At 43.4% G+C, this 27923-nt stretch overlaps 2 protein-coding genes across 4 annotated transcripts in view; one reads left to right on the forward strand and one right to left on the reverse strand.

Moving 5' to 3' along the window:
• Positions 1–775: 775 nt before the first annotated feature.
• Positions 776–20918, reverse strand: slc25a24 (solute carrier family 25 member 24). Its single transcript, XM_058379456.1, has 10 exons — positions 20475–20918; positions 16996–17122; positions 12664–12751; positions 7880–7991; positions 5790–5948; positions 5531–5683; positions 4849–4956; positions 4587–4754; positions 2524–2674; positions 776–1767 (listed from the first exon to the last, which is right to left on the reverse strand). Exons 1-10 carry the CDS (start codon positions 20655–20657, stop codon positions 1586–1588), a joined length of 1431 nt encoding a protein of 476 aa, XP_058235439.1. The 5' UTR covers positions 20658–20918; the 3' UTR covers positions 776–1585.
• A 3863-nt stretch (positions 20919–24781) lies between these two features.
• elp3 (elongator acetyltransferase complex subunit 3) overlaps positions 24782–27923 on the forward strand; it is a 31783-nt gene continuing 28641 nt past the window's right edge. For all 3 annotated transcript variants that reach the window (XR_009203573.1, XR_009203574.1, XM_058379467.1), the window contains exons 1-2: positions 24782–24972; positions 25236–25335. Coding sequence is in view for 1 of the 3 variants with exons in the window: in XM_058379467.1 (XP_058235450.1) it covers positions 24951–24972; positions 25236–25335 (122 nt within the window). In the remaining 2 variants the exon portion in view is untranslated. The remainder of the gene's footprint in view (positions 24973–25235; positions 25336–27923) is intronic.

Here is a 27923-nt window from a genome sequence, read left to right on the forward strand (position 1 = left end):
ACAATCAGCCAGCCAGAGAAGCTGTCAGTCATCAGTTGCTACACTTCTGCTGTTCGATATCTCATTAAGCATGCAATCGACTCTGGCTCGAACTCTATAGAACCGTGTGCCGTGTGCCATACACACTGTGTTTAACAGAAGGCTGAATTTCCACATGAACTCCTTCCTGTATAAGAACACAGACCTGCATCAATAGGGCTTAACTGTTGCACTTTACATCAAATCACCGCTTCCATCTGAGGTCTCACTCACTCGGGAAATTATTGCTGATTCGTGCCAATTAATCCCAAACAATACACTTCCTTTTTGGCTTTTTTATGCCTTTCAAATGTTTTTAAATTTAATGCTAAGCCAAAAAAAACTCCACAATAGACTAATAAGCTATTAAGTGAAAATACAAAGCGATGGAAAATAGTGAGCAATACAGAGACATGACCCACAGATCAATCATGCTTCAAAAAGACATTATTGGTGTGTGTGTGTGTGTGTGTGTGTGTGTGAGAGAGAGTTTCACCCGTCATCGTGATGCCTTGTCCATGCATGTGTCCTTTACAGAAGCGGATGTATGTGGTAGGAGTAAATAAATTATGGGAAGATTACAATTCCAGCCAGACTTTTGTGTTGTTTATCTCCTTATGGAATAAAACCAGTGATGAATCGTCTGACTTTACATTCACACTCTCACTCAATTCTTCACATCGGTCACCCCAATAGATGTCACCAGAGAGAGCGAGTGTCTCTTCACCTTCTTAACAACATGATCAGACACACCAGGTGAAAATGAAACACACACCAGGTTTATTGAAATATTCAATGTAAACAGGATTTTCTGATAACAGCCTGCAAATGAAATTCGGATCTGTGTAAAACGATAAGGCACATTTTTTCTTTGTGCAAAATGCTAATTGATAAGTGCATGGACAAATATCTCTCTTTTTAGATATATATATATCACAGAGTACAAACACTAAACACTGGAGGAAAGCCAAGCAAGGGCAGATCTCCAGACTTTGTGTAAACTTTGGCGATTAGAATTGACTGCATTAACCTTACAAAAAGTGTAAACCTGAGAAGATTGGACTGATTTTATTTTTTTAAAGGACGTAAAAACAATGCTTCATTGCTGCACAAGGTCTGAATGATTAAACTCCTGCAGCTGACAGATCTGAGGAACGGAGTCAGGCTTTAATGAGTGGAGGACGTGGACAATTTGGCTGTGAATAAGTGGCATTCGTTACACATTAAACTAAGTATCTTTAAATGTAAAACCTATATTTGGCCATTTTACCCCAAATGTAATAAATCCCCTTAAGGTTGGAATCCATCCCAAAATGTTAGATATAAAATCTTCTATTTTCAAAAGATATATGTGTTCATATATCCAGCTCCAGTAGAATCTCTGGATTAGATCTTATCACTATGAATTATTGGAAAACGGCTGTGTTTGTATTCAGTTACACTTAGAACACACACTATTGCCTTCCAGATGTTGATGTACTTTGGTTCATATCACTTCGCAACACTATTACCCCGATACGTGCTTTTACATCCGCCCCAGCAACTTAACCCCGCCCCCACATACACCTCATTTGGAAATGCCTAGCCCAGTCTTCATGTACTCGTACACCACGTAGCTGATGCTGACGGCAGGAATCACTTTCATGAAGTTGGGTAAAATGCCGCGGTACAGGCCGAAGAAGCCTTCCTTCTCCAAGATCTTCTTGGTCAGTTTGGTCATGGACACCTGCTCCGAGCCTTCCACAGACGCTGGAGGAGAAACAGTCAAAGATAAGATCACCATCTTTTTATTTTCAAATGAACATACATCAGTCAGGCATAACATTATGACCACTGAGAGGTGCGGTGAATAAGACTGATGATCATCTCATCATGGCACCTGTTAGTGGGTGGGATATATCAGACAGCAGGTGAACATTTTGTAATCAAAGTTGATGTGTTAGAAGCAGGAAAAATGGACAAGCGTTTGATGAAGGGCCAAATTGTGATGGCTAGACCACTGGATCAGAGCATCTCCAAAACTGCAGCTCTTGTGGGGTGTTCCCGGTCTGCAGTGGTCAGTATCTATCAAAAGTATCCTTTATGTTCTGTACGTATCCCATGGAGGCCCCACCTCGCAACTTACAGGACTTAAAGGATCCACTTTTAACATCTTGGTGTCAGATCCCACAGCACACCTTCAGGGATCTAGTGGAGTCCATGCCTCGACGGGTCAGGGCCATTTTGTCAGCAAAAGGAGGGGGACCAACACAATATTACACAGGTGGTCATAATGTTATGCCTGATCAGTGTATTTTCGTGTTATTTCAAATAGGAATGTACAAATTAGAAAAACCCTGCATGATTATTTTAAAAAACCATCACACTGAGACTCCAAATGTATTTTGACCAAACTGTTTCTGGATCAGTGCAGCAGGTTCCGTCTGCTGTTTCTGTATGTGGCCAAGAAGATGAAGATGAAGATGAATAAATATTCTGAGCTGAATGTATAACATGAATATTTACCCTGGGCCTGCATGCGTGTCCGGATCAGGGCGAGAGGGTAACTGGCCAGCTGACCGCATGTGCTGGAGATGGTACCACAACCCAGCAGAACCAGTACCCCAGGGTTAGCGGAATTGGTAGCGTAGTGTGACAACCAGGTGTTCTTTAGGGTCTGTATGGAGAGAGAGAGAGATTAAGTCACCATTTTTACAGAATACAGTGGATATAAGAAGTCCACACCCCCATTACACCATGTTTAGGTATAAAATTTTCACAAGATATACCGGCCAGCTCCAGTAGATAGTCTGGATTAGATCTTATCATTCTAAATAATTGGAAAACTGGTGTGTTGGTATTCTGGAGATGAGCTCAGTTACACTCAGTACAGATAAACACCTACACTATTATGCCTTCCTGCTGCTGTATAATAAATAAACCATCTTTTTCCACCTTTAAGGTGATATAGCCAATAAAGATTGAAAACCAAATATGTTTAAAACTAATTGTTATGCACCTCATTGTCAAAACTTCTCGATCAGGAGAGGGGTACACAAGGCTTTCACATACATTCGATGCATCATGGAACAATGAACACTGAATCAACAACAAGGGAAAATCACCAAGAACAGGACGTCCCTCTGAAACGAATGAAAGGACATGGAGGAAGACGATCAGGGAAGCTACCAAGAGACCAACAGCAACATGAAAGGAATGCAGGAATATCTGAGAAGTAAAATATCTGCTCTCAACAGTCTCTCATGTTCTTCACAGGTCTGAGCTATAGACTATTTCTTTCCACAATAAATAAATAAATAAATAAATAAATAAATAAATAAATAAAAAATCCAAGCCTAAATCACCCTGAAACCATGTGGGGAAAATGTGTGAGGGTCTGATAAGACTAAGGCAGAACTTTGTGGGCATAATTCTAAAGATCACCATATACAATCTGAAGCATGGTGGTGGAAGCATCGTGCTGCAGAGCTGCTTCTGTTCAGCTGGGACTGGGGCTCTAGAAAAGACAGATGGATCTCCAAATACCGATCTGTATTTCGGCACCAAACCTGCAGGGGTCTGTTAGACATCTGAAGATGAAGAAAACTTTCACCTTCCAGCATGATAACCACATCAAGTGAAGAAGGAAATGGCTTCAGAAGAACAACAATGTTTAGGAACATGGCAGTGAGAGATCAGATCTAAATCCAGAAAAATCAGAAACCTGTGGAGATCAACTCATGATCTGATCAAATCTGGAGTATTTTTGCAAGGAATCTTTTCTCCACAGACACACTCCAACATCTCATGGAAATCCTTCACAGGAGAGTAGAGCTGATTAATATTATAACAGGAAATGAGAATAAATCTGGAATGTAACGTTCAACCAGCACATGTAGGCATGACTGGACAGGTGTCCACATATTTTTGCCCATGTTATGAAATAGTGCAATAAAATTAACAAATCGAGATGTGTTGAGCTTGGAGACTCTGAATGCTGTATTATAATAATAATAATAATAATAATAATAATAATAATAATTATTATTATTATTATTATTATTATTATTATTAAATCAGTTAAGGGGTGTGTTCATATCCATCTAAGGTAAGTTCCTGAAAATGTTTCTGTTTGTATCGCAATTAAAATTTGTTCATAGCTATCACATTGAAGCTTTAAAAAAGATCTTGGTTTAATTTGATCACACACACACCTGTAATGTTGAGAGCGGTGTGTGTGTGTAAGCAGGTACCTGTGTTGGTAATCAGTGGGGTGTTCAGTGTATGTAAAGCACTTGTAGAATAATAATAACAGTGAAAGCGAGCTTTGTCCTCGTTCAGGTAAGGTGGGGAAATATCCTGTCCTGAAAAATGACCACACAGCTCCAGCCAGCACCTGGTCTCACACTACCGAGATAATCTGTGAGCCATACATCAACTGAAATTAATCTGTCAGATGTTTCCATCCCAAAAATCCATTCCCATGTCAAGTTCCGTTAACTGATTTGCACAAGCTACAAGCCTTAGCACTAGACCTGAATACAAACATCTGCCAGGTTCTACCGCCTTGAGTCTAGAAGAAACCGCACCTCGTAAACAGCCAGGTCGATTCCTGCGTAAGGAATGATGCCCAGGATGTTGGGAATGTAGCCTTTATAAAAAGCCTTCAGTCCTTCCTTCTTCAGGATCTTCTTGGCGCAGTCGAACATTCCCGAATACTGCCCGGTTTTCCTCAGCGTCAGTCTGGTCTTCATCACCTGAAATGAACACACAGTAATGCTTCAGGGTTAGTGTTACATCTATGGAAAAATACTGAAGATGTATCAAAATAAGGCCCTTGTTTGCTCATACCTCCATAGGGTAGATGGCCGTCTGTGCTGTGGCTCCAGCCAGAGAACCTGCCATGAACCTCTCATGGGTCTTAATCTTGCCTCCCTCTGAGGACAGCAGCCTCTTATACTAGAGAGAGATGGTCAGTGAGAGCAGTGTTACATTACTGGATCACTGTGCAGAGAAACGGGCCTGGTAGCGCCCTGGCTTGAGTCAGTGCTAGTCCTTACATCAGACGTTGTTGAAGAGATTATTTTGATTAGCCCCACATTACACCATTTCTACCATGTTCAAGAACAGTGGTGGTAGCATCATGGGTTGTTTTTAGTAGAAGGATTTGAAAGTCATCCATCCATCCATTTTCTAGACCCACTTTATTCCTAATTAGGGTCACGGGGATCTGCTGGAGCCTATCCCAGCGTACATTGGGTAAAAGGCAGGGGTACACCCTGGACAGGTCACCAGTCCATCACAGGGCCACACATATAGACAGATGACCACACACACACACACTCACTCCTATGGGCAATTTAGGATTACCAGTCAACCTAATGTACGTTTTTGGACTGAGGGAGGAAACCGGAGTACCCGGAGTAAACCCACGCAGGCACGGGGAGAACATGCAAGAACAGTGCTGACCACTAAGCCACCGTGCTGCCCATCTGAAAGTCAAATTCATGCAAATTAAACATTCATCTCTCACCTGCTCATACGCCATGAACTTGATGGCAGTTTCCGGGGCGATTTTCAGCACGTTGACACCGTTCCCCCGCCACAAAGACGTGATTCCGCCCTCTTTAATCATCTGCTTGAACCCGCCGATCAGACTGATTTTGTTGGATTTTGAGGAGTGAACCTGTAACATTTTAACACGGCGGCTAAATGCATACTCTTCATTTAATCAACATAGAATATTAAAAAAAGAATAGAAATAAAGTACAAGCTGTTGTGAAAGACTGTACCTGCATGAAGACTTTCATACGGTCCAGGGGAGCTGTTCCTGTGCGTGACACCGCCCCCGCCACCGCACCCGCGGCCAGCTGCTTCCACCACAGACCAGTCGTCTTCTCCTCTTCTGTGAACTCATCTGGGATGGTGAGACTGTCACCAATGTCCAACACCTAGGGCACAATTTGTACAAGTGACTAACACTAACACATTTCTATATGCAGATGAATGGGTCTAGAGAAGATATTACATAATATGTAGACAATTTTGTAGAGTATTTATTCTGTTCCAGCATGACCATGCCCCTGTACACAAAGCCCAGAGCTCCATGAAGACATGGTGTAGAGGTTAAGGTTGAAGTGGAAGAACTGGAGTGTCCTGCACTGATCCCTGACTCTGACTCAACCCCACTGGGATGAACTGGAACACCGACTGAACCCCAGACCTCCTCACTCTTACAACATCAGTGTCTGAGCTCACTAATGCTCTTGTAGCTGAATGATCACTAATCCCCACAGATACGCTCTAATATCTAGTGGAAAATCCTTCACAGAAAAGTTGAGCTGATTGTTACAGGAAATGGGAATAAATCTGGAACGAGATGTTCAACCAGAACGTGTAGGCATGACCAGCCAGGTGTCCACATACTTCTGCCCAAGTAATGTACATGAACAATTTGTTAACCATTGATTAAAACGTGGTATGGAAGTCTGGGAGAGGATATTAAAAAAAAAAAAAAAAAAAGAGCAATGGCTCCTGAGGCAAATGTTTGCTCTAGTGTCAGAAGATCACATGCTCAAATCCTGATGATGCCACAACAACCTGTGGCTAGGAGTACACTGACCCTACAGTCTGGGTGGATTAGTTACGGTCAGTTAGAGCTACGCTAGCCAACTGTAACCAACTATATCTGCAAACTGAGTAAAGGAAACATACAAGAACTCATAATGTTTGTGCACCAGATTTCTGTTCAATATTCAGTGATGTATTTTCATTCCTTGACCAGTCTCTGATGAAATAAGACCCAAATGTTTTCAAACGTGTAAATGAAAACTGAATAAATGTAGGAATGAAGCCTTGTTTGTGTGCATGTTCTGCTTATAGCACTGCTGCCACGTTTCTGAATTTAAAGGGACATTCTGAATCTTTATGTACAGGCACAATAACATTTATGTACAGGCACAATAACACTTTTTTCCATAGATTAAGATACTTAAGATCTTCACATCTGTATTGGGGTTACCCCTGTGCTTACTGGAGCACTTACAGTGTAACTTATGGTAGTTTGGGGCTTTGTTAGAGTTATTGTGTTTAACAGCTATAAAATAACCAGGCATAACATTATCACTTGGTGTGACATTTCACCCACTCCAAATCCATCTCAACCCATACACCACACCCAGACTCTCTATTTCTCCACAATAAAACAGTCAATCTTACTAACAACCACAATAACCGCACCTTTAATGAATATTTAACTTTCACCTCACTGTAACATTCACCCTAATCTCACTGCCGGAGTCTTTAGGTCATCAGCTGTCTTACGTAAAGTTGTAAATCTGCCTGAAATCTTGCACAATCTTTGAACATATTTACTTCATGGCTGTCTTCAGCAGTCAGTCTGAGTATTTCACACAGTACGACTGAAACGTTTGGCTGGTAATAGAGTTGAATTATTTTTAAACCGTATGAACTCTATTTTAAACAGTAATCAAATCCCTGTAGATGCACCGGATGCAGTAAAATGGTGTGCTCAGTGAAGCCAATTACACTCGCTACTATCACACACCTCTTAAAAGAATGTCTGTCTATCCTGATGTCTTTCATTCTTTTGTTCTCTCTCTCAGTCCTTTTCCCATTAACGTCAACAGGGTTATTAAATGGCAGGCGAAGCTGCTCAGGAGGACGCTTATCTGTGTGTCTGACAATAGGTATAAGTGTGTGTGTGTGTGGGGGGGGTGGTGTGTGTGTGGGTGTGTGTTTCTAATTCATAACACCTACTTTCCCATACAAACAACAAAGGGTTAAAAACAAATCGTACTTAAATCTAACACTCATCCCTCATCTGTTTGTAAGGCTCAGGGAACGTGTGTGAGGTGCTTACAGTAGAGTGTTTCCAGTAGCGTATGATCTCCTCCAGGTCAGTGGCGGGGTTGAAGAGGAAGTGCTGCCTCCACTCGTTCCACTCAACTGTCATAGTGCCATCTACATCAATGCTGAAAGAGAAAGATCAGGGATGAAGACTTGTCCCTGAACATCTGGACCTGCTTATATTCTTTAAATGTAATGTAAGTCTCTACATATTTGTAGTGAATAAACACTATGGAAAAGGCAAGGCACTATTCAGTCACTTGTTCCTAAAGCACTTGACAGCATTAATCATACACAGAGCAATAAAGCACATAGATAAATATTGTGACACAAATAAACACTACTGAGGCATAAAATCCACAGCCTCACAGCCATGCAGTCTCTATAAACAGGCACTGGCAGTAGAACGGGTTGTACTGAAGAACTCTGTGACTTTCGACATGACACAGTCATAGGAAATCACCTTTGCCACACGTCATGTGAAATTTCTGCCCTGCTTAATCTACCCCGTTCTCCTACTAGTGTGAAACAGAAGTGTCAAGGAGCAACAGCAGCTCAGATATAAAGCAGTAGACCACGCTAACTCACAGAGCGATGCTACAGAGTGCTGCTTCACTCACTACAGCGCTCCAAACTGCCTCTAATACAACATCATCACAAGACCTGGGTCTCAGGAGCTTTATGGAATTGGTTTCCATGGCCAAGTAGCTACATGTAAGCCTAAGAGCAAGTCTATGTGCAGTGTGACGTGTCAGCTGCAGGGGTGAGAAGTGTCAGCTACAGGGGTGTGAAGTGTCAGCTGCAGGGGTGAGAAGTGTCAGCTACAGGGGTGTGAAGTGTCAGCTGCAGGGGGGAGAAGTGTCAGCTGCAGGGGTGAGAAGTGTCAGCTGCAGGGGTGAGAAGTGTCAGCTGCAGGGGGGAGAAGTGTCAGCTGCAGGGTGAGAAGTGTCAGCTGCAGGGGTGAGAAGTGTCAGCTACAGGGGTGTGAAGTGTCAGCTGCAGGGGTGAGAAGTGTCAGCTGCAGGGGTGAGAAGTGTCAGCTGCAGGGGTGAGAAGTGTCAGCTGCAGGGGTGTGAAGTGTCAGCTGCAGGGGTGTGAAGTGTCAGCTGCAGGGGTGAGAAGTGTCAGCTGCAGGGGTGTGAAGTGTCAGCTGCAGGGGTGAGAAGTGTCAGCTACAGGGGTGTGAAGTGTCAGCTGCAGGGGGGAGAAGTGTCAGCTGCAGGGGGGAGAAGTGTCAGCTGCAGGGGTGAGAAGTGTCAGCTACAGGGGTGAGAAGTGTCAGCTGCAGGGGGGAGAAGTGTCAGCTACAGGGGTGTGAAGTGTCAGCTGCAGGGGTGAGAAGTGTCAGCTGCAGGGGTGTGAAGTGTCAGCTACAGGGGTGTGAAGTGTCAGCTACAGGGGTGAGAAGTGTCAGCTACAGGGGTGTGAAGTGTCAGCTACAGGGGTGAGAAGTGTCAGCTACAGGGGTGTGAAGTGTCAGCTGCAGGGTGAGAAGTGTCAGCTGCAGGGGTGAGAAGTGTCAGCTGCAGGGGTGAGAAGTGTCAGCTACAGGGGTGTGAAGTGTCAGCTACAGGGGTGAGAAGTGTCAGCTACAGGGGTGTGAAGTGTCAGCTACAGGGGTGTGAAGTGTCAGCTGCAGGGGGGAGAAGTGTCAGCTGCAGGGGGGAGAAGTGTCAGCTACAGGGGTGTGAAGTGTCAGCTGCAGGGTGAGAAGTGTCAGCTGCAGGGGTGTGAAGTGTCAGCTGCAGGGGTGTGAAGTGTCAGCTACAGGGGTGTGAAGTGTCAGCTGCAGGGGTGTGAAGTGTCAGCTACAGGGGTGTGAAGTGTCAGCTACAGGGGTGAGAAGTGTCAGCTACAGGGGTGAGAAGTGTCAGCTGCAGGGGTGAGAAGTGTCAGCTACAGGGGTGTGAAGTGTCAGCTACAGGGGTGAGAAGTGTCAGCTGCAGGGGTGAGAAGTGTCAGCTACAGGGGTGTGAAGTGTCAGCTGCAGGGGTGAGAAGTGTCAGCTGCAGGGGTGAGAAGTGTCAGCTGCAGGGATGAGAAGTGTCAGCTACAGGGGTGAGAAGTGTCAGCTACAGGGGTGAGAAGTGTCAGCTGCAGGGGTGAGAAGTGTCAGCTACAGGGGTGAGAAGTGTCAGCTGCAGGGGTGTGAAGTGTCAGCTGCAGGGGTGTGAAGTGTCAGCTACAGGGGTGTGAAGTGTCAGCTGCAGGGGTGTGAAGTGTCAGCTACAGGGGTGAGAAGTGTCAGCTACAGGGGTGAGAAGTGTCAGCTGCAGGGGTGAGAAGTGTCAGCTACAGGGGTGTGAAGTGTCAGCTGCAGGGGTGAGAAGTGTCAGCTACAGGGGTGTGAAGTGTCAGCTGCAGGGGTGAGAAGTGTCAGCTACAGGGGTGTGAAGTGTCAGCTACAGGGGTGTGAAGTGTCAGCTGCAGGGGTGAGAAGTGTCAGCTACAGGGGTGAGAAGTGTCAGCTGCAGGGGTGTGAAGTGTCAGCTACAGGGGTGTGAAGTGTCAGCTGCAGGGGTGTGAAGTGTCAGCTGCAGGGGTGAGAAGTGTCAGCTGCAGGGGTGAGAAGTGTCAGCTACAGGGGTGAGAAGTGTCAGCTGCAGGGGTGAGAAGTGTCAGCTGCAGGGGTGAGAAGTGTCAGCTGCAGGGGTGAGAAGTGTCAGCTGCAGGGGTGAGAAGTGTCAGCTGCAGGGGTGAGAAGTGTCAGCTGCAGGGGTGAGAAGTGTCAGCTACAGGGGTGTGAAGTGTCAGCTGCAGGGGTGAGAAGTGTCAGCTACAGGGGTGTGAAGTGTCAGCTACAGGGGTGAGAAGTGTCAGCTACAGGGGTGTGAAGTGTCAGCTGCAGGGGTGAGAAGTGTCAGCTACAGGGGTGTGAAGTGTCAGCTGCAGGGGTGAGAAGTGTCAGCTGCAGGGGTGAGAAGTGTCAGCTGCAGGGGTGTGAAGTGTCAGCTGCAGGGGTGAGAAGTGTCAGCTGCAGGGGTGAGAAGCACATCGCCTCTGGACTCTGGAGAAATGGAGTGTGTTTAATAATAGATAGAATAAAATAGAAGCCTTTATTTGTCACATATACATTAGTGCACAATCCCAACTTTGGAGGTTGGGGTCAGAGCACAGGGTCAGCTGTGATACAGCGCCCCGGAGCAGAGAGAGTTAAAGGGTCTTGCTCAAGGGACCAACAGTGGCAGCTTGGCAGTGCTGGGGCTTGAACCCCAATCCCCCTGAGCAACAACCCAGAGCCTTAACCTCTTGAGCCACCACTGCACTGTTTTCTGGAACAATGAATCATGCTTTACTATCAAAGTCTGATGGACTAAATTGAAGTTTGGTGTGAGCACAAAGCGAGGCCCACACACACATGGTTTGGTGTGATGAGTTTGGTGTAGGTCAGGGTTCCTCAAATCTTGCCCTAGAGGGTCAATCCACTGCAGAGTTTAGCTCCAACCCTGATCACACTCCTCTACCTGTGATTTTCTAATGATCCTGAAGACACTGATTAGCGTGCTCAGGTGTGTTTGATTAAGGGTAGAGCTAAACTCTGCAGGAAAGTGGATCTAGTGGGCCAGATTTGAGGATCCCTGGTGTAGAGGAACTCCACTGTTCCCTGAGCTCAACAATACTGAACACCTTATAGATGAACTGGAACATTAACTGTGATCAAGGCTTCCTCACCCAACATCAGCAACATTAATGCCTTTCTGACTGAAGACCCATACACCATGCACAGCTCAAGGCCAACTCTCTATCACGTCATTAGTCCTACTAATGACCACAGTAACCACAACCTCTTTATAAATCCTATTCTCACAGCGTTGAAACTGTGGTTATAACAACCTCCACTCTTTAAGGAAGGTTTTCAACTCCACATTAATGTGCATTAGTTTTTGCACAATTATCTCTTGTACACTTAAATTCTAGTATTTAGTAATTTTTGTTATATTTTATTTTTTTATTTATTACCTTATTACCTATGATTGTGGATACTGCTAGCTGTAACTTTCCCATTGGGATGAATAAAGTATCTATCCATCCATCCATCCATCCATCTTAATCCCTGTGAGATTACAATTGAATGATCAACAGCTCATCTAGGTTTGGTGCTCAGGTGTCCACAAACTTTTGGTTATAGCATGTGTCCTCTAAGGCAGCAGGTGACTGCAGCTTACTGAAGATGAAGATTAAATATTGGGAAAGCTTTAGCCAAGCTGACTCTGTATAACACTGTTTGAGCTGTTCATCTCGAGAGAAAGAGGCAAAGATTTGTTTCTAACTTTTGGCTGCCTGAGGTCACTGCTGCGTTGTCTTCCTCCTGGACATATGACTCTTGTCTCAAATCTCCACCTAGTTTACAACTCAATCCAAGATAATTGACTTTATATCTCCGTGACTGCACGTATGCTCAGGGCACTGAGTGAGCGGAGATAAATCGGATGACAGACTACATCGATGCCCAACTTGTTGGACTTTTTTCTTTCCTTATTGGCTCTCTGGAAACATTTCCCTGCTTGTCAGTATCTGTCATTTGGGATTGCGCTTACGGTTTATCACTTACTCGAGCCCTCTAGCAGCTTGAACACACTTCATCACTGAGGAGGCTGACAGAGTCATGAGCCTCTCGCTGTTAAAGTGTTCGCAAAACAAAACAAAAAGCAGTTTCTCGTGTAGATTTGTGCTGAAGGTTTGATTGCAGTAGGACTCTGATCAGATGAAGCTGACACATGGAGCACATGGAGCACATGGAGCACATGGAGTCACTTTGTGATAATCTTCATGAGAGAGGTTCGGTGTCTTCATTACCTTTGAAGAATCTTTTCGGCTTTTTCCTTTGATATGTTCATCCCCAGATCTTTCAGTGCCTGTTGAATCTCTGTGTAATCAATGCGCCCTGTGGAGAACATGAACACAACACAATATATCTTAACTACGACAAAAAAATCATTAGAAACAGTCACGAGAAAAAATGTCAGCTTCAGTGCTTTGTTTTTTGTTTATCAGAGCCTAAATAACAATTATGTGGTTCTCACTAACCTCTACAACCTCAGTGTAGTCATTTTCGTTCCAAAAATTAAACCATCGCTCCATTAAACCCGGTGGAAAAAATAAGTACATCCTTCCAGTCTCTATGATCATTAAGATTAATTAGCAGCCAGGTGTATTAATGAAATGTACAAGATTATGTAACAATTAAAGTAACATACACAGATCAGGCATAACATTATGACCACCTGTCTAATATTGTGTTGGTCCCCCTTTTGCTGACCCGTCCTGCACTGTGTATTCTGACCCCTTTCTATCAGAACCACCATTAACTTCTTAAGCAATCTGAGCAACAGTAGGATCGGATCGTCTGTTGGATCGGATCACACGGGCCAGCCTTCGCTCCCAATGTCCATCAATGAGCCTCGGCCGCCTATGACCCTGTCTCCGGTTCACCACTGTTCCTTCCTTGGACCACTTTTGATAGACACTGACCACTGCAGACCAGGAACACCCCACAAGAGCTGCAGTTTTGGAGATGCTCTGATCCAGTGGTCTCGCCATCACAATTTGGCCCTTCATCAAACTCGGACAAAATGTTCACTTGGTGCCATGACATGATTAACAGGTGCCATGATGAGTCTTATTCACGTCACCTGTCACTGGTCATAATGTTATGCCTGATTGGTGTACGTTCTCCCATTGAAAAAAAATGATTTGCTAATTCATCCATTTTTTTATAGTAAGATATGAGTGTCAGGACATAAAAAGTCTTTCTGATGTGTAATTTCAATATAAAACAATAACAGAAACACGTACACCTAAAAAGAAATAAGCTCCTTTATTTGAATATCCCACACAAACCCCATTAGGAATGCAAATATATTCGGGTCACGTGACCGCGGCCCAACATTTCCCAGGAAAGCACAAAAAAATGTCATACTCAGAGAGATAGTTGAAAATATTAACTCAAAACACAAACTAAGTTTTATTATTATTTATTAAACTTTATTTACTGCATTCAAGCTCTATTTCTATACTTCTGCTTTGAGACAACATCCATTGTTAAAAGCGCTATACAAAGATATTGAACTGAAATTTGAATAAGCGATATACGGCACAGACCAGCAGTTAGAGGATAGGATTTTGCACTGAAAACGTCTACAGCTCGTTACCACACAAAACACGCCTCATAGAGCATACACGTGTATTCTACTTTTGTTGCAGAAGGTTTGTTAAGCAGTTGCACGCCTCTTGTTCACTGAATCTGTGACTTCTTTCTTACGTTTCAACTAAATATGAGAATCCATTGTTGTTGTGATATGCTAATGAGGAAATGTCACGTGACTTTCTGGCTCCTCCTGTCTCATTAGCATACGAAAAAACTTGGATGGGTTTTTTGTTACGGCTCGAAACCATACTTTACACTGATTATGCTTCCTTTCTGTTTTGTCCAGGTCTATTTTGAGAACTTATATTGACCGGCCATGCTGTATGGTTTAGAGACACTGAGGAAGAGACAGGAGTCAGAGCTGGAGGTAGCAGAGCTGAAGATCTTGAGGGAGGGACACGGTTGGACACGATTAGAGATGAGTACATCAGAGGGACAGCTCATGTTGGATGTTTGGGGGACAGAGTTAGGGAGGACAGATTAAGATGGTTTTGGACAAGGAGGGAGAGTGAGTATATTGGTAGGAGAATGTTGGACATGGAGCTGCCAGGCAGGAGGCAAAGAGGAAGGACAAAGAGGAGGTATATGGATGTAATAAATGAGGATATGAAGCTAGTGGGTGCAAGTGTTGAGGATGCAGAAGATAGGGATAGGTGGAGAGAGATGAGTCGCTGTGGACAGGCCATCTCCAAACATACTGTAATCCATCATTTTACAGTATAATGCTCAGAAATATAAAAAACACCCCGAAAACTAACCCATCATAAACACCTCATACCAGCTGCCGAGCATGGAGGAGGAGAGGTGATGATTTGAGCTGATTTTGCAGCTACGTGATCTGGGAAACTACAGACTGTAACAATGATGACCCCCACTTTACACCAGAATATTCTTGATGTAAATATAAATATAAGGCCATCTGTCCAGCAGCTTACTCTGGGTGAAATGAGATGATGCAACAGGACAATGATCCCAAACACACCAGCATAGCTGAAGACATTTACATGTTGGAATAGCCGAGTCAAAGTCCAGACCTCAACCCCACTGAGATGCTGTAGAGGGATTGTAGGAGAGCTGTGCATAAATAACCGCCCCCAATCATCAATGATGGAGCAATGTATTGAAGAAGACCGAGCTAAAGGTTCTCTGAAACAATGTGAGAGACTGATAAACTCCTACAGAAAAAAATTACTTGGATGGCTCTCCACATTACCTGAAAGTTAGTTTACTTTTTAGGAAAACAATTGTGTTTCTTTTCGCCACTTGCTTCTAGAAGTGTATGGAAGAGGGCCAGACACTGTTATTTAGGTGAGGTTAAAGAGATGGTTTAGGACAAAAGTCTTTTTGGTCAGCTGTGAAAGCAGCACGCTTCTGAAGCTGTAGTGAAACCTGTGGATTTGCAAAATGCTTGGTGATGTAATAGCTGTATTCAAAACAAGACATTTCCATCAGGGAAGCCGAGACGCAACTTTATGGACTGAGAGCCGTCTGCGAAACTTATCAGAGCTTGTGCGAACACGACTTCGGCTTCAACTCCATATTTTACTCACAGATAAGAGAGGTTAGTTCAGGGCCTTGGACGAGACCGTCCTGTACGCTCTTCATGGATTTATCGAGCAAAAGTGCTTTAAATAATTTACTAGGCATGTACCTACGCTAGTTTATTGATGAAATCTCTGGCAATGCTAACTGCTGAGAAGCTCCAGCTTGTTTATTTCCTCCTTCTCTTCACCCTGCTGTGGAATATATATGAAGTATTGCTCGCCCTGACTCAACAGATTCCTGTTTGCAAACCACCATCTATTACAAACTGACAGACATTTCACATCCAAAGCTCTGAAAACATTTCATTCCTCATTCACAGCTGAAATGACTCCTGCAGTAAAAATGACTTTCTTCAGAGAGAGAAGAGAAGGAAACACGTTATCTTTTATTTTTACAACTACTGGGAGATTCTAGGTGCTCACTGATCATCACACTAATAAAACGTGTGTCATATGTGACAGATGTTATACCTAAAAACTTCTACTATTCTTCTACTTCTACTATAATTTCTCTAATCAAATTAAAATGAAGTGTATTAAACACACAAACACCGGTCAGCCATAACATTATGACCAGTGATAGGTGAAGTGAATAACACCGATTATCTCCTCATCATGGCACCTGTTATTAGGTCGGATATACACTATAGTGCCAAAAGTTTTGGGACACCCCTCCAAATCATTGAATTGTTTTTCAGGGGTTGGGCTCAGCCCCTTAGTTCCAGTGAAAGGAACTCTTAATGCTTCAGCTTCATACCAAGACATTTTGGACAATTTCATGCTCTTTGTGGGAACAGTTTAGGGATGACCCCTTCCTGTTCCAACATGACTGCACACCAGTGACCAAAGCAAGGTCCATAAAGTCATGGATGAGCGAGTTCCCAAGAGTTCCTTTCACTGGAACTAAGGGGCCGAGTTCAATCCCTGAAAAACAACACCTGCATTTAATGATTTGGAGGGGTGTCCCAAAACTTTTGGCAACATATTGTATTAGGCAGCAAGTGAACATTTTGTCCTCAAAGTTGAAGCAGGAAAAATGGACAAGCGTAAGGATTTGAGCGAGTTTGATGAAGGGCCAAATTGTGATGGCTAGACCACTGGATCAGAGCATCTCCAAAACTGCAGCTCTTGTGGGGTGTTCCTGGTCTGCAGTGGTCAAGGATCACTGATCTATGTGAGGAGCGAAGGCTGACCCGTGTGATCCGATCCAGCAGACGAGCTACTGTTGCTTAAATTGCTGAAGAAGTTAATGCTGGTTCTTATAGAAAAGGGGTCAGAATACACAGTGCAGGACGGGTCAGGGCTTTTTCGGCAGCAAAAGGAGGACCAACACAACATTACACAGGTGGTCATAATGTTATGCCTGGACAGTGTATTAATTCTGTTGTGACACGGTGTTTGAGTACAATGCACAGAAGGGAAATAATAAAAGCTTACCATCGTTGTTTTTGTCGAGACTCTTGAACGTCAGATTGAGCTTTTTCTCGTGTTCCTGCAGGTAGTTGGAAAACTCTAGAAAGTCGAGCTGCTCGTCTTTATCCGAGTCTCCAGAAGAAACGATTTTCTGGTGCGGGAGAGAGAAGAAAACTGTGTGAACTTTGATGATATAAATGTGGATTTGGCGGTAAACATTGTACTGGGATAATTAGGTTAACAAGAAGCAGATTGTTCCACACTGTGTCGTTGTATTTTTGTTCCTTCAGCTCTGATTAAACACAGCCTTCATATTCAGTGCAACTCTTTAACATGCATCTGTCTATTCCTTAATCAAAGACTAAATGCTAGATGTTTGAAATCACTACTCCTGATCATTCTAATGTGGACGAACAGAAAAAGCATCAAACAGAGTCTACTTTTCTTCTGGTAGTTTCCTCACGAGAAAAATGTCAGGATCCTGTGTGTTAGAAATAATTCAGAGCTCAACAGACTCCAAGTGCCTTGCAGAAACCTATCAGAAGTCACTATAAATTAGTCTTCAGCAGTTATTTCCCTACTTTATGTAAGTGAGTTTTATCTCAGGTGATAAACGAACACAGAGACTGATATGGAGGGCGCTGTGGCATCGTCTTTCCCATTGCAAACATTTAGCATCTGTATATAAACACAGCTTATAAATACAGAGCAGAGCTTTCTTCTCATTTTCCTTCCCTGTCTGTGTGTGCTAATTCCCACCACCGGTCAGCTCTCTGCCTCAAACCTGACCGTCAGTACGTGTTTCACACACTTTTCACACAACTAGATGTCCAATCTGTGAAGAGAATCATATACAGTGTGTTGAACTGACTGTTAGCGAGTCGGCTCAAGGGAGGAGATGGGAATCAAACCCTGACCCTGGAGTTGTGAAACAAACCTGCTAACTTTCCTGATGCTCTTCTCAACCCATCAGACAGATTACAGTACATCATTACCATCACTGTGACTTGCACCGTCCCCTGCTTTAATCACCATTACGCTGACCCGTGTTTCTACAACCACCGAGTCCTAACACCTCCTCCATCCTGTACCTATCATTGCGGCTTTCTGTTCCTTTTTAAATCTCTGTCCTTGAACTTGTTAGTGGTCAGTGTTTGGATTGTGCCTTAAACCTGGGGATTTTGCTTTGTACAGTATTGGAGACCGGTCCTGAGTCTCGCTGTCAGTGCTGTAGAGTCAGGTGAGTGTGTGTGTGTGTCTCTAAAGGAGATCATATATCGACTCTTAGGTTTTGTTGCACGGGAATGGACTTGGACATGAACTGCAATCAGGATGGAGACTCGATGACCCGATAGACAAAACATATACACTATATTGCCAAAAGTTTTGGGACATCCCTCAAAATTCATTGAATGATTTTGGAGGGGTGTTCCAACACTTTTGGCGATATAGTGTATGTTGTGTATGCTAACATTTATTCGTTTCATTTCTTACGAGCTTTTTCGATTAGCTTCGATACTCGTTGGACAACACTGTGTGACTTTTTTTAACGTTTGTTCTGTAAATATGTATGAATATGTATGTATATTTATTTTCAGCCAATTTAGCAAATATTACAAGCTACCCATGAGATTATAGAGAATTTCTAATAAAGCAGGAAAGACCTCTCTCTGTTCTTCTCACATTCACGCTAGTCTCTGCGTACCCGGATGCCAGATGATTGATGCCAGAAGGTCTGGACTCCACCGCAGCTTTTTATTGGCCAAGGACCGCCCAAGAGGGCATCTGACTGACACGTAAAGCAACCAATCAGAGTTTGTTTTGTCACTGTTGTGTTTAGGGGCATGAAAAAGTAAAGTCCCTACAAAACAAGAACAGCGTACGAACCCAGATTGTTCAAATTAATGAGTCGTTGAACTGCACATCATTTGGAAAGTCCAGCGTTTAGCTGATCCTCATAAGCACATATTGTCACAGTAAACATTCTTCCACGAGGGAACTAGAGTCACCGAGCGGACCGTTAAAAACCATCCGCTAGAATCCAACCAATCAGATGGCGACTTTGTAACTCCTGAAGTGTTTCCAATTTTGTGTGCTGTCTACGCACCAGGCATTCAGATAGCTTTATGGGTGTGACGTCTGAGGCTGAGACTACTTTCCCACAAATTAATGATAATACTAATCACAATAAAACATAAGTAAATACAGCACTGTTCTACAGAAGGACACGCTGTCTTCTCTGTGTGCCACCACTTAACTATAATGGGCTTTATTATTTTAATATCACAGTAAATGCCAACTATTGTGTTCATTTTTATTCATTTCGTTGATTAGTTGATGACCTAAATATTACTCTCTAACTTTACAAGATAAAAAGTCATTTATTGTGTATGACTAAGCTGGTGTAACACAAGAATTTCCCTCTGGGGATCAATAAAGTCTGTCTGTCTGTCTGTCTGTCTGTCTATCTATCTATCTATCTAGGACTCGGGGTATAAAGTGTGTGTGGGGGGGTACACACTGGATGGGGTGACACAATCACACACACTCACACAACAGACAATATATTGATGCCAATCAGCCTCCAGTCTTTGAACTGGTGGAGGAAACTGGAGAACCTGGAGAAAACCTCTAAAGTTCTAAAGCACAGGGATAATATGCACACTCCACACACACACACACACACACACACACACTCCACACACACACACAGGGAGGAGATGGGAATCAAACCCCGACCATGGAGTTGTGAAACAAACCTGCTAACTTTCCTGATGCTCTTCTCAACCCATCAGACAGATTACACTCCATCACTCCCATCACTGTGACCTACACCTTCTCCTGCTTTAATCACCATTATGCTGACCCGTGTTTCTACAACCACCGAGTTCTAACACCTCCTATCATTGCAGCTTTCTGTTTCTATCTAAATCTCTGTCCTCGAACTTGTTAGTGGTCAGTGTTTGGGTTGTGTTCTGCCTTAAACCTGGGGATTTTTGCCGTGTACAGTATCGGAGACCGGTCCTGGGTCTCCGCCGTCAGTGCTGTAGAGCCAGGTGTGTGTGTGTGTGTGTGTGTATCTCTGAACGTGAAGAAGAGGTGTGTAGGTGTGTCTTTCATTCCTGACACACCTCACCCTTCTGGTTTTGCACTAATCCCCGGCTGGTATGCAGTCGTGTTGTCTTCTGTATATTTCTGAGTAGAATTGTGTATGTTATCAGTCTTTATGGAGAAATATATAAAAGGCAGGCTCACTAGAGACTGATAAATATCCTACTTCTCTGTAGAGGAGGGTTTATTGATCACTCTGCAGGCGTTATTACCCAGCTCAGCTGAGTCAGTATGCAGGTTTAATGCAAAAGATAAAACACTTTTAGGTTACGGGTTGTTCTCCTTCTCTGTCCTGGGACAGTCTGATATAAGGGGAAATAAATGACTGACAGAGTGTGTACAGTACTGAAAGTAAAAATAGTAAGCTTTGCATTCCATGGTTTTTCTTTTACCTGAGCCGCGTCTGCCCCCAGAGAGAAGCCCATGTCGGCCAGTCCGGCCCTCAGCTCCGCGATGTCCACCTTGCCATCTTTATTCACGTCCAGCTTGTCGAAAAGCGCCTCGAAACTCTTAGTGGCATCGTCGCTCAGACACCGAGCCTCGGTGAAAAACATCTTCTTTAAAGCGTGATACATTATTATTCTTATTATTATACCAGCTACACAACAAACAGAAAGAGTCACAGACCGAGTGCACCGCGTCCCACACCTCCTTTATACTCTATATAACTTCCTCCTGAATAATGGCATCGATTTGATCCGTTAGCTCAATGCTAATCTAACATACATATATATATATATATATTTATATATTGATTATTAAACTGGACTGTCGACTACGGCTAGTAAAAATGGGCGTGGCTAACCGAGTGCAGCCTTTCGCTGGCTATGTAGTGTATCTGTAAGGAGACACGCCCTTACTGAATCTACAAACTCACGCTTTACTACTTCCTACAGTGTCGAGTTACAACACATTAACTCTTTCACGGTCCTCTTTCTGGTCGAACTACGGGTCTTATTGCGGGTTTTGTGTTGGTTAAAAGTCTTGCTAACACGTCATGCTTCATGTAATGCAGACCATATAGGCTTAGTTTGACTATAAGCTGGTTATAGCCTATAATCTCATAATAATGCACACTTCTTCACTTCTACTGCTGCTACACCTCTATTTCTACTACACTAGGGTTTCTGTCCCATACCCATAACACGGACTTATCCCTGTCCAGACTTTAGGACAGACTTGACTTGGGCTAAGTCTGGTTTTTTTCCACTGACTGAAATAGTTATGTTATGACTCACCGTCTCCATGGCAACCTGTTTGTTTGGAGTACACTGACTTGTGGTTCTCCCTGCAGGGGTCTCTGTAACAACCATATAGAGTTATTGTTGTGATGACCAATTTGTTCTTCTTTAATGAATATTACGTGATAGTTGCCTTGTGTTGTGTAATTGACCTGTTTCATCCAAGCCGTGATTAAGTTAATACAAGCGTAAATAATGGCGCCTTGAGCCAAGCTGACTTCTGTGGGTGAAGAGGTCAGGAATGTAAAGCCTGGACAAACAAATAAGTAAATAAATACAGTCAGGTCCAGGTTTTCGAACAGCAACACAATTTATGGTGATTTTGCCTCTGTGTGATTTGAAATGAAGCAATGAGCATGTGATATATATAGAGTATATATATATATATATATATATATATAGAGAGAGAGAGAGAGAGAGAGAGAGAGAGAGGAGTAAGAGTAAGATAGATAGAGAGAGAGATCAAGGTTCTTTACTGTCAATACCACAATATGTGCAGACATACAGAGGAATCGAAATACCATTTCTCTTCTCTCGCCAGTATTAACATTGTAATTTCAGTCAGTGCAACAAAGAACAGATTTTTGTGATGGTGCCAGCAGTATACTCGTAATAAATAGATATAAGATTGAGAGAGAGAGAGAGAGACAGCATTATAATACTGTATTTAGGAATTGCATCCATCTATTACACCGTCCCTCCCTTTTCACAGGCTCAAAAGTAATTGGACGAACAATAAAATTCGAAATATAAGGATTAATTTTAATACTTTAAAAGCAAATCCTGCTGGACCTCATAATGCCGAGTTTCCTCCCTTGATGTTTTGCCTTTACTTTACTGCAGCATCCTTCAGACGCTGCTTTTTTGTGAGTCTTTCTACCTTCAGTTTTATCTTCTTAAAAGCCAGCTCACTTGGGTTGACTCAGACTTTTAAGACCATTCCATTTCTTGGCCTTAAGAAGCTCTTGGATTGCTTTTGGGTCATTATGTTTTGTACTGTGAAGGTCCGTTATCTCAGTTTTGCAGCATTCGACCGAATCTGAGCAGAACCTATAGCAGCTCTGTACACTTCACAATGCATCCTGCGGCTTCTATCAGCAGCCACACCATCGATACACACCGGTTTCATCTGCGGTCATACACACCCATGCCGATGTGTCAATGCTTTCTGCATTCTCTTCTCTTCCCGTCTTTCTGCTACGAGTTCATCTTGGTGTTGCTGATCTCACCAGTGTATTCCTTATTCTTTTCTCTTTTTTTTACCCTAAAACTGTTTATCAGTCAAGTGTCCAGGGAGAAACTGTGTAAAAAATGTCTTGAATTTTTATTTTTATTTTTGGTAAAAATGGCTAAATCTTAAAGTCTACACTTCAATCAGAGCTTCATTTTGAAATCCATTGGGTGGTACACAGAGACAAAACTACTAAAATTGTGTCACTGTCCAAATAATTATGGACCTTGCTATATGGTGGTAGAAATTTGATATATTTCACTCATATTTCATTCATACAGTGTCAATCATTCTTTCTGTCATTCATCTTTAGTGTCTGTTTCATCCTGTGCACAGCTTCCATGGGTTTAGAGTTTATCCCAGTAACACTGGGCACAGCATGGGAGAGTGAGAATTCACTCTAGATCAACATTAACACACACTTTCTCACACACCTTAGAGCAAATTAGCGGAGACTTGGACAGCTGATGGAAACCAGAGAACTGGAGAAGACAGGATTAAAGTACTGTATGTGTATTGTCTATGCCAGATTACTTTGTGTGTGAATATGTGTGTATACCGGGTGCCCTGTTGTAGTGGACAGGAATCTCATCCAGGGTCAGTTCCTGTCTCACCCAAACATGGTTTTCACACTGGGCACGTTTGCTGAGGTCTGAACCTGACTGTGATTACTCCTGGTGCCCCTGCATATCACAGGTTTGGTTTCAGACTCATGGTGGCTTCTCACTGTCTCACTGTTGCTTTACAGCAAGAAGGTCCTGGGTTTGAATCCCGGGGTCAAACAGGCAGGGGCCTTTCTGTGTGGAGTTTGCATGTTCTGCCTGTGTGGGTTTACTCTGGTTTCCTTCCACAGTTCAAAAACATGTACATTAGGTTGATTGGTAATTCTAAATTGCCTGTGTGTGGTTATCTGTCTATATGTGTGGGCCTGTGATGGACTGGTGACCTGTCCAGGGTGTACCCCTGCCTTTCACCCAATGTGTGCTGGGATAGGCTCCAGCAGATCCCTGTGACCCTAATTAGGAATAAAGTGGGTGGATGGATGGATATTATTGTGGTGCTATAATGAGCAGTAAGGCTTCTTCTCACCTTTTCTGTGTCTCACAACATTCCCCTGCTGCTCAGGTAACATGTGTGTTGTGGAAACAAATGAACATGCACTGGTTACTTTACTTCCTTAGCTTCTTTACAAGTGCAGTCTGTGGCCTTCACATTCAGGGGAATCACGACACAGCCTTGGATTCGGTATCATAGCGTGCTTCCTGAGCCACATGACAGCTTTCATTTAACCGATAGTTCATGTGAACCATGTTCTGATTTAGACTGTTTCAGATCAGTGTCCCTGGGAGTGACTCCTGACCCACAGCATGACCCTCTGGATAGGATGATTTGGTTACTGAAGTTAAATGAGATATATGTTGAAACAAAGTTTACCCCGTGGTGTTTGGGTTATTATGGAACAGTCTAAGCAGAACATCATATAAAGGGGGAAAGACACTATATGGCCAAATGTTTTGGGACGTCTGCCTTCACATGCACATGAATGTAATATGGAGTTGTTCCATCCTTTACAGCTATAACAGCTTCAACTCTTCTGAGAAGGCTTTCCACAAGGTTTAGGAGTGTGTTTATGGGAATTTTTTGACCGTTCCTCTTGAAGCGCATTTGTGAGGTCAGGCACTGATGTTGGACGAGAAGGTCTGGCTCACAGTCTCCGCTCTAATTCATCCCAAAGGTGTTCTGTGGGGTTGAAGTCAGGACTCTGTGCAGGACAGTCAAGTTCCTCCACACCAAACTCACTCATCCATGTCTTTATGGACCTTGCTTTGGTCGCTGGTGTGCAGTCATGTTGGAACAGGAAGGGGTCATCCCCAAACTGTTCCCACAAAGAGCATGAAATTGTCCAAAATGCCTTGGTATGAAGCTGAAACATTAAGAGTTCCCTTCACTGGAGTCCAACCCCTGAAAAACAACACCTGAATTCAATGATTTGGAGGGGTGTCCCAAAACTTTTGGCAATACAGTGTATGCTCCATATATTAAACTTTATTTATATATACACTATATAATATAAAAATGGCTTGGATTCATGCATTAAGATATCCATTAAAAGGTCAAACAGTCATGGAGAACCTCAGAGACAAGTTTCTAAACTTTACTACTAGAGAAAAGAAGGGACGGATCTGCCGCTAGAGAGCGTTAAACTGTCGTGAGTGCAGCCTTTTGCGACACCTCACGGTGCTTAGCGGCATTAAGCATGTTGCCGCTGCATGCTAGCTCTGTTTACGTAGACACATGTGTGGGTAGTTAGTGTTTTTAGTGAGTTAATAAACAAATAAATAAATAATAATTAAAACATTTGAGCGAGCTTTACCTTCATGTGAGTTGTAGTCAAGATGGGGAAGCCGAAGAAGAAAAGTAAGTGCTGCCGAAAGTTGAGAAAAGAACTAGCCGGCTAGCTAATGATGCTGTTTACTTCATACTTCGTGACGTTATTATTATTATTATTATTATTATTATTATTATTATTATTATTTAATTTTTATAATTCTGGTTTAGTGGGAAGGCAGTTGGCTTGTTACTGAAGAAATGTGCGTCTGGATGACAACAATACTAAGTTTAATGGTTTAAAAAACATCTGTAAAATGAAATGACGTCATTCGTGTCTCTGTTCTTATCAGGTGACCTCAGCCGAGCTGAACTGATGATGATGACGATTGCAGACGTCATCAAACAATTGGTTGAGGCTCACGAGCAGGGGAAAGATATCAACCTTAACAAGTGAGTGAAGTCCAGAAGAAAGTCCAGGTTTATCCCAAGACAGAGGAGAAGCATACAACAAACATTATACAGAGAACAAGGGAGACAGAGAGAGAGAGAGAGAGCGGGCGTGTGTGGGAGAGAGAGAAAGAAGGATAAAGAATAAAGAGAGAGAGAGAGAAGGATAAAGAATAAAGAGAGAGAAGGGTAAAGACAGAAGGATAGAGAGAGAGGGGGTGTGTGTGTGTTTGTGTGAGAGAGAGAAAGAGAGAGAAAGAATAAAGAGAGAGAAAGAAGGATAAAAAGGAGGGAGAGAGAGAGAGCAGGAGGGTGCGGGAGAGAGAGAAAGAAGGATAAAGAATAAAGAGAGAGAAGGGTAAAGACAAGGATAGAGAGAGAGGGTGTGTGTGTGTGTTTGTGTGAGAGAGTGAAAGAGAGAGAAAGAAGGATAAAAAGGAGAGAGAGCAGGAGTATGTGGGAGAGAGAGAAAGAAGGATAAAGAATAAAGAGAGAGAGAAGGGTAAAGACAGAAGGATAGAGAGAGAGGGTGTGTGTTTGTGTGAGAGAGTGAAAGAGAGAGAAAGAAGGATAAAAAGGAGAGAGAGCAGGAGTATGTGGGAGAGAGAAAGAAGGATAAAGAATAAAGAGAGAGAGAAGGTGTGTGTGTGTGTGAGAGAGAAAGAAGGATAAAGAATAAAGAAAGAGAGAAGGATAGAGAGAGAGAGTGTGAGGGTGAGGGTGTGTGTGTGTGAGAGAGTGAAAGAGAGAGAAAGAAGGATAAAAAGGAGAGAGAGCAGGAGTATGTGGGAGAGAGAGAAAGAAGGATAAAGAATAAAGCGAGAGAGAAGGTGAGTGTGTGTGTGTGAGAGAGAGAAAGAAGGATAAAGAATAAAGAAAGAGAGAAGGATAGAGAGAGGGTGAGGGTGTGTTTGTGTGTGTGTGAGAGAGAGAAATAAGGATAAAAAGGAGAGAAGTATGGAGAGAGAGAGAGAGAGAGAAGGATAGAGAGAGAAGGATAGAGAGAGAGGGTGTGTGTGTGTGTGAGAGAGAGAGAAAGAGAGAATGATGAGAGAGAGGTAGAGAGAGAGAATGATTGGCCAGTGATTAGATGTGTTTATACAGGACTGACCTGAGGTTTATATGATTCATCATGAAGTGATCAGTACAGCTAATAACATCATGTTAAATATTCAGACTCTCACCTACTGCTCACCTGTGAGGAAGACGATGACGATGAAGATGAACAACTGCTTCAGACTACTTTCTACTTACTTGTTTGTTGTATGTTGTGTTATATAAGGGATAACACTCCACAGAAAGTTCTGTTATAAGTAAATAAAGCACACTGGGGTGGGGTGATGTGGCACAACGTGCAGCAGAGTGGACACTATGACACTGCTTCCTGGTCAGCTGAAGTGCTTCAGTTTCTTATACCAACACAGTCTGGAGTGGGTTAGTTGGCTTGACCACAGAGCCACAGGAGTGTGTTAGACCACAGAGATACAGGAGTGTGTTAGACCACAGAGATACAGGAGTGTGTTAGACCACAGAGATACAGGAGTGTGTTAGACCACAGAGATACAGGAGTGTGTTAGACCACAGAGATACAGGAGTGTGTTAGACCACAGAGATACAGGAGTGTGTTAGACCACAGAGATACAGGAGTGTGTTAGACCACAGAGATACAGGAGTGTGTTAGACCACAGAGATACAGGAGTGTGTTAGACCACAGAGATACAGGAGTGTGTTAGACCACAGAGCCACAGGAGTGTGTTAGACCACAGAGATACAGGAGTGTGTTAGACCACAGAGCCACAGGAGTGTGTTAGACCACAGAGCCACAGGAGTGTGTTAGACCACAGAGCCACAGGAGTGTGTTAGACCACAGAGCCACAGGAGTGTGTTAGACCACAGAGCCACAGGAGTGTGTTAGACCACAGAGATACAGGAGTGTGTTAGACCACAGAGCTACAGGAGTGTGTTAGACCACAGAGCTACAGGAGTGTGTTAGACCACAGAGCTACAGGAGTGTGTTAGACCACAGAGCCACAGGAGTGTGTTAGACCACAGAGCCACAGGAGTGTGTTAGACCACAGAGCCACAGGAGTGTGTTAGACCACAGAGCCACAGGAGTGTGTTAGACCACAGAGATACAGGAGTGTGTTAGACCACAGAGATACAGGAGTGTGTTAGACCACAGAGATACAGGAGTGTGTTAGACCACAGAGATACAGGAGTGTGTTAGACCACAGAGATACAGGAGTGTGTTAGACCACAGAGATACAGGAGTGTGTTAGACCACAGAGATACAGGAGTGTGTTAGACCACAGAGATACAGGAGTGTGTTAGACCACAGAGATACAGGAGTGTGTTAGACCACAGAGATACAGGAGTGTGTTAGACCACAGAGATACAGGAGTGTGTTAGACCACAGAGATACAGGAGTGTGTTAGACCACAGAGCCACAGGAGTGTGTTAGACCACAGAGATACAGGAGTGTGTTAGACCACAGAGATACAGGAGTGTGTTAGACCACAGAGCCACAGGAGTGTGTTAGACCACAGAGATACAGGAGTGTGTTAGACCACAGAGATACAGGAGTGTGTTAG

The sequence above is a fragment of the Hemibagrus wyckioides genome, linkage group LG25 (genome assembly GCF_019097595.1).
Source record: "Hemibagrus wyckioides isolate EC202008001 linkage group LG25, SWU_Hwy_1.0, whole genome shotgun sequence".
Lineage (NCBI taxonomy): Eukaryota > Metazoa > Chordata > Actinopteri > Siluriformes > Bagridae > Hemibagrus > Hemibagrus wyckioides.

Bases quoted from the DNA above. Each gene is read 5' to 3' on its own strand.
- slc25a24 (XM_058379456.1), bottom strand. From the start codon at position 20,657: ATGTATCACGCTTTAAAGAAGATGTTTTTCACCGAGGCTCGGTGTCTG. The intron at 17,123-20,474 runs GTAAAAGAAAAA...CTCCCGCACCAG, and splicing joins TGGGGGCAGACGCGGCTCAG to AAAATCGTTTCTTCTGGAGA. The intron at 4,957-5,530 runs GTGAGAGATGAA...ATCTCTCTCTAG, and splicing joins AGTTCATGGCGTATGAGCAG to TATAAGAGGCTGCTGTCCTC.